This window comes from Neltuma alba, unplaced genomic scaffold (genome assembly GCF_004799145.2).
Source record: "Neltuma alba isolate B1F8T4 unplaced genomic scaffold, ASM479914v2 tig00012391_pilon, whole genome shotgun sequence".
NCBI classification, from domain to species: Eukaryota; Viridiplantae; Streptophyta; class Magnoliopsida; order Fabales; family Fabaceae; genus Neltuma; species Neltuma alba.
The window spans coordinates 1-6,909 of record NW_021636888.1 but is presented as its reverse complement, the minus strand read 5'-3'; the positions used below and the strand labels follow the sequence as shown (position 1 = coordinate 6,909).

The window sequence follows — 6,909 nt, the reverse complement described above, 5'->3', positions numbered from 1 at the left end:
ATAATGCAGTTCCTTGTTTTCTTTTGGGGCCAACAATGTAGTTTATTATTCAATACTTTCTGCAATACAGCATACGAGTATATTTTTGCGGACAAAAAAAAGTAATGTTAATGCAACCAAATATGATGAAAATCCACTTTTTCCCCCGAAGTACAGATATCCTTCAATTAGTGACAATCATATTTGAAATGTTGTTAGGTATTAAATATAAGCAATTAGCTATTGTAAGAGAGTATTTCTTTCTATTAGACCTAATTTACTTACCGGAGAAAAGACATATATCATGACAGGTTTCTTGGGCTTTAAACTCCTATGAGCAACAGTACATTCCCTGCTTAAAAGGCTTGAATTTGCAACCCATTCAGCACATGAACGCATCAAACGGTGGGAAATTCCGGGTCCAGTTTTGTAATTTTATGGTTAAAACGTTGTTCAATTAGACGGATGCCAATGACATAGTAACCTTAACCAGCAGACACTTGGATCAACTTAACTGGCCGTACCAACTTAACTAAAAATTTCAGTCTTAAAAATGCAACCACGTTAGATGCTTGACAAGAGATCTTTGCCACTCTCTGATTTTACCCACTTCAATGGAATTAGCCTGGACCTGGTTAGATTTTCCAGTTTAAGTGAGGCACACTTAGCACCTGTTTGGATTGCCCTCTGAGGGAGAAAACATGTATTGGAATTGATGAAACAGAAGTTTGTGAGCGGGTTGGAGCTTTTGGATTGTTTAGGTGAGCTTTTTGTCTAACCAACTTTTGCTTTAAAAGTTGGCTGCGGTGGAACGCTCAAATTTTGAGCTTTTACAGTTACCAAACATGAAGAGAGAAAGCAAATGAAAATGAAAAGAAAGATAAAGATATTTAAGTGCGTTATGTCTTGATTCAATAATTTAATTTTTTTTAGTAATAATGTAATTATTTTTATTTATTATTTTTCTTAAATTTATCAAATTATATACATATGAGATACTAATATAAGACTCGATGGACTAATTTGAAGAGATTATGAAAGCCAAATAAATTACTTAATTATATCTTTTGCTACATGACCTTTCTGAAATATTTATATATATACTAGATTATAAATCAATTTATAAATTAGGTAAATTAGTTTGAAGAAAAACAATATCCTTTAGTCATTTTATATCTGAAATTACTTTTTTATTACTTATCTAAACAAATTTCAATCTATCAAACTGATTATCCAAATATAAATCACATTACATTAGCTTCTATTCTAACTCACGTATAAAAAGTCAAGTGAAATAAAAATCAATTTTGTCATTGCTAATTTAAACATATCCTTAGAATACTGGGTTTAATACGGGCAAAAAAAAAGTAGTCACCTCGAGAGTAAACATATATACCTTCATCATCGCTAGTTAACATTACGCGACGTACTTGAGAGCTTACCTTCCAATGACAAAAGAAGAAAATAATTCAAAGGGGGGATTTTTTTTTTCTGTGTTTTTTTTTGGGGGCGTGGGGGGTTTATTATGAAGTTTCTTCAGAGGTTCCCTACCGACCAAAGGATTGCTGAGCAACAAAATTCAGGAGAACAGGAAAACCAACTGGACTCACGATTCAGCAAAAAGATTAAGAAAACAACTAGAGAATCAGCTTAGGCACCCAGAAAGGTTCCCCTTAACTATTGTACAATGTAGATCTTGCATGGCTTGTGACTGCCAGGGCAAGTGAAATCCCATTTATATTCTGACGTAGATAACAAATATGAATTAACTTTAAGGAGAGCTACAGGGTACAGAAACAAGATAAAATCTTTATCAACTCATACTGCTGTAGGTGCTTCCTTTGCCTGTTCAGGGCCTTTATCACCATCACTTCCCTGGCCTCCTTTATATCCATTCTGCAAAAACTTATGCTCTGAGGGCAAATTTTTTCTCGCTTTTCGGCCTCCTTCAACCTTCCACTGTTCCCATACACGGGTTTTTGGTGGCGGCAATGCATCAGCAATTGGTGCAATTAATCCTGGCTTGCCATCATCAATAACCCCGTCAATTAATCCATATTCCTTGGCTTCCCAAGCATTCATAAAGTTATCACGGTCAGTGTCCACTTCAACCTGTAGATTAAAAGAATGAATTGGTGAAAAATATGTGATATTGAACAGAATTACTGATAAGATGAGGAGGTTGATAACTAACCTGCTCCAGAGACTTCCCAGTCACTCTTGATAGCATTTTGTTGATCTTAATCTTGTGGTATGACATTTCTCTTATACGAATACTCATTTCTGTAGCCTGTAATTGCATTTACCATTTAGTGGATGCAAGGGAAAGTTTAACAAAAGAATTCAAGGTAAAATGCTTCTATTAAGGAAGCAAGTATCTATGCAGGCCCGGTTTGTAATATCACTATACCAGAATATCATCATTAGCTGAAGGTTTTATTAGTCCAATCGATCAAATTTATGCCACACCCACTGCCATATATACCAAGAAGAAAGGCATGCGAATCTAGGATTTCATTGGTCAAGATCGAGACAGATGTCACCCTTAACAGTTCAGTAAGTAAATCTAAGCCAGGCAGAGAAGGTCACGACATGTGCAAAATAAAGCAAGAGGCTTAATCTGAAGCATAATAAGCTCTTGCAGCTATCATTATAGGCTCAAAATAATTCTATGTATTTTGTTTTTAAATGACATGTTGTAGCTGCGCTAGGGCAGAGAAGTTGCAAATCCTTTACAGACAAATACCACCAAGAAAGTCTAAATATACATTTTAAGTCCTAAAAACTTGATGATTTTAATTTATTTGATGATTATTTAGTAATTAGCCAAGGACATTTGTCTACGTTAAATCACCAACATCATTAAGCCTTCATAGTCATTTGCAGCAACAACATTCATTATTGCATAACATGTTCATATTGACAGAATTCGGTTCCTCCAATAACTTGCCAAAACAATGCAAGTAAGATTTCTTTCTCTTTTTTTCTTTCTTTCTTTTTTTTTTTTTGGTTAGCCATTTTTTAAATTTGCATAGATGGTTACTTAACATATAACTTTTCTGCCCATAATCCAATGAAAAAGTACAAATTTCACAGTAAGTAAATGATTCTCACAGGAGATCTGAGACTCTAAGCAAAAAAAGTTGCCATTTCAATTCTTTTCTTTTCCTAATTTTATCTTTGGAAGCTAATGGGTAAAATGTAATCACACACATTGTTTATATTAGACAATTTATTTATTTTCTAAAATTTTTGCATACTGCTCTTTCAAATTATAATTATGAATTTTAAATGTTGGCTGGCAAAACTAATAACCAAGCTCTCTTGGAAGCTTCTCCAAGAAATACTTTTTGTTCCTAAAGCTGAATATCTTCTCCCAACAAATCTTCTGAGTTTCATGTTCAAAATAACTTTTTTTTGTTATATATATATGTATATATATATATTACAGGTTGAATGGGTTTTTACTTCTTCGATATTTGTGTACGTATATATTATTTTTGGGAGTAAACATTTGAATCTGTATAAAATCCAATGTTTCTATTATCAATGGTCTGGAAGTGGTACAAGTGTTCTTCTGGCATTTGATTTCCTATTTTCATGTGATTTTGACGTTAAATCTGAACAAATTCTTTTTCAGCCATGTTTTTCTGTTTTCAGTGAAAATGAATGGAAAACAACTCCAGCAAAAGTGATCTTACTTTTCCACCAGCGGTTCCAAGTGGTTGATGGATCATTACTCTTGCATTTGGCATGCAAAACCTCTTCCCTTTAGTACCAGAAGCAAGGATAAATGCACCCATGGATGCAGCAAGCCCGAGGCAAATGGTTGAAACATCTGCCTTACATAACTTCATGGCATCATAAATTCCCATTCCTGTATGTAGTGATAAATGAGGTCAGAGGAATCTTGCCAGCAGAAGACCTACATTATTTCAGAATCATTGGATGGAATAAACCTACATACTTTATTTAGTTGAAATGACCGCATGGTTCTTTTCAAGAAAGTGATGGGCACTCAAGAGGGATGGGAAACACTCCAAGAAAAGCTAGCTCTAGGAGAAACAAACCCCTTAAGAATCCTATAGTGTGTGACATATTACTCTGTGGGATTTGAACATCCCATACTATTTTAGTCCCCACCAATTGGCCCCCCTTGGAGAGTTAGCATCCTAGCAGCTACACTCTACAACACTTTACTCAAAACTCTCGTAAGTAGCCATTTCTAGAACAATTTGACCACCAACTCTCATGCCAATTGATGGGGACTTGAGTTGGATAAAGAACCCTCCCTAAATGCTAGCTATTGATGTGAGAGAACCAACCTACTTAAATATCCCATAGTGCATCCCATATTACTCCATGAGGATATTAGGCATCACATACTACCTTACTCTCCACCATAGAGTTTGTTTCAGTTGACCATGATTTGTTGACCAACCTCATCATGACTCATGTTCACACTGTAAGCATACACTGCATTTGGATATAGCAGATTTTACGTTCATTTACAGGAGGACATCATAAAGGTTATCGGCTACAATTCCACAGTACTACCCAGAATTTGAAAGGGTAAGATATGCTTTTTAATTACAGAGTGATTGAAATAATATGGTTTTCCTTTAAAACATGACGAGTGTCTCCTTTCTAGAAGAATTGAGAAAATGAATCGCAAATCACTGTGATCAGGCTTTGCTTATGTTTTTGAAGATACCGTAAGCTTGAGAGTCATGCTAGGTTCATTCCCCTCTCAACTAATGCTTGGTGATCATGTCCTCAATCTGAACTACATAATTGTTAAATTCTTCAAGACATTGCACTCATCTAAATCTTAAATGAAATTCCTTCACAAAAAGGAGCAGTCAGTAGTGTCAGACTTAATCTACGGTTACATTTTGGGCATGTCATTCACTAAGAGACCAACCTTGTCCTCTCATCAAACTCTTAAAATGCCGTTCATAGGTTACTGAAAATTTGTTGGCAATATCTACCTAGCTCTAGTAAATATAAAAAAGAGAACAAATTTTAAGGTCATCGTCTCAGTAAAAACTTAGTTCCTATCTTTTTTCATACATTCCTTTTTTGTCAAAAGAACTTACCATATGATATAATGAGCTACACATTTCGCCGAGTATGATTTAGCATCTCTGACAGATTAGTCAACAAAATGTTGGGCTTAAATACAGTTGCCAGCACCTTTGTGGTGAGTGGCACTTCTTAGGGGGTTCAAATCCGTGTCTGCAAGCAATAGCTTGCCAAACCAAAAATAAATAAATAAATACAGTTAGCCATAAGATTCACCCAAACTTGGTTGATTTTAAAACAAGCTTGATTCATGTAAATTTCTTTCAGTAGGCTACTGATGAAGTGTCTTTGCACGCAACTTTCATAAGCAACAAACCACCAACATTTGAGCCTGAAGACTCAAGTCGGGTACAAACAAATCTAGAATTTGTGAGCTGCCAAATACAAACATGACTTCAGGTCAAATGCATATTCGGTTCATGAATAAGCCTCTTATTTTAACAAATTGTGGCTCTACCGTTCAAAACCTATCATATGAAAATGTTGATTTTGACTCTAAATTGGAGATATTCAGGGATAAGATTATAAACAGAAGCTAAGGTCCAAGAGAGCTGAACAAGAGTATAAAACTTAATTGACATACCAGCAGTAACAGAGCCACCGGGTGAATTTATAAATAACTTAATGTCTTTCTTGGGATCTTCAGCATCCAGAAACAGCAGCTGACTAATTACAAAATCTGCCGTCATGTCATCCACCTGCTCAAGTAAAAAATCAAACACTATATGATAGTTCCTTTTATATGCTTGGTATCTAATATTTGCTTCTTCTTATTCTACCTTCTTTTAGTCACAGGTAAAGGGAAGAAGGGGCTTGGCCGGTGGAACTCTCTAAATATAATAAAAATATATCAAAACACGCATACAAGTGTCAGCATAATGAAAGCAGCATAGAGTTTGGATAACACATTCTCCCCTATAAGGAAATAAATCATCAATCAACAGACCGTGAAGCACCAAAACTTCAAAAAAAAAAAAAAAAAAAAATCTTGTCCTGTTCCAATATCAGCATCATGACGTGTCAATGCTTGCTGGTAAACATATACATAAAGAAAGGAATAGCAGAATGTTTAAAACGCAACCTGAGAACCCAAAAAGATGATTCGCTGACGGAGAAGCATGTTAGTAGTGTCGAGCTCTTCGAATCTGGGAAGCCATGGAGCTGCAGTTACAGAGTAATTTTGGCAAAGGTCAACATCCCAATTGCTCGACAAGGTGTGTCTGGGGATAGTGGATCCATTAAAGGCGTTAGCTACAGGAATGGATTTTCTTCTTCCCTTGCTATTGCGACCGATAGCGATGGAATCAGTGGTCTTAATGGGAGTAAATGAACGAATTTGTGAGTGTAATAGACCATTGTTGAAGCACACAGGCCTTGACGTCGAGGCCGCATACGTCACAGATACTTCCATCTTCTGTGTGCCGTTGGCTCGAAGGTCTCGGGCTCAGTGTGGCTGTTCGACAATTCTCTGGCCCTTTCCCTGATCTTTTTAGGTTGCATCGAGACGACGACGTCGATAGGCTCAGCTCGGCTCGGCCTGGTGTGGTCGTAAATTTGACTAGAGGGAACGACGTCGATTCAATGTCAAAATTTTTTAGCTATTTATTGTATTTTCATTTTGGGTAAAATAGCAGCGGGCAAGTCATTTTATTTCTTAACTTGGCATCTGTCAAGTACTTGGAAAACGGGCCGACTCGGCCCTGCAGGGCCGGCCCGTGACGGGTTCGGGCTAAACGGACGGCCCGTTTGTTTAAACCCGAGTTCAAAAAATAAGTCATTTTTTCAAGCCCGGCCCGTGAGATAACGGGCTCGGGCTAACCCGCGGGCTTCTGGTTTTTTTAATTA

General features: G+C 36.4%; 1 protein-coding gene across 1 annotated transcript; it reads right to left on the bottom strand.

Moving 5' to 3' along the window:
* Positions 1 to 1,557: 1,557 nt before the first annotated feature.
* Positions 1,558 to 6,523, bottom strand: LOC114726567 (ATP-dependent Clp protease proteolytic subunit 3, chloroplastic-like). The gene is made up of 5 exons (XM_028913170.1): positions 6,146 to 6,523; positions 5,648 to 5,762; positions 3,681 to 3,856; positions 2,174 to 2,269; positions 1,558 to 2,091 (listed from the first exon to the last, which is right to left on the bottom strand). The coding sequence occupies exons 1-5, from the start codon at positions 6,473 to 6,475 to the stop codon at positions 1,798 to 1,800; spliced, it is 1,011 nt and encodes a 336-aa protein (XP_028769003.1). The 5' UTR covers positions 6,476 to 6,523; the 3' UTR covers positions 1,558 to 1,797.
* Positions 6,524 to 6,909: the final 386 nt, after the last annotated feature.

What these genes read in the sequence shown, in the direction of transcription:
- LOC114726567 (XM_028913170.1), bottom strand. Translation starts at nt 6,475, where the DNA reads ATGGAAGTATCTGTGACGTATGCGGCCTCGACGTCAAGGCCTGTGTGC. An exon ending in TCATCTTTTTGGGTTCTCAG is followed by an intron (nt 5,763 to 6,145) that starts GTTGCGTTTTAA and finishes TTACTTGAGCAG; the next exon opens with GTGGATGACATGACGGCAGA. An exon ending in CTGGGAAGTCTCTGGAGCAG is followed by an intron (nt 2,092 to 2,173) that starts GTTAGTTATCAA and finishes TTTAATCTACAG; the next exon opens with GTTGAAGTGGACACTGACCG.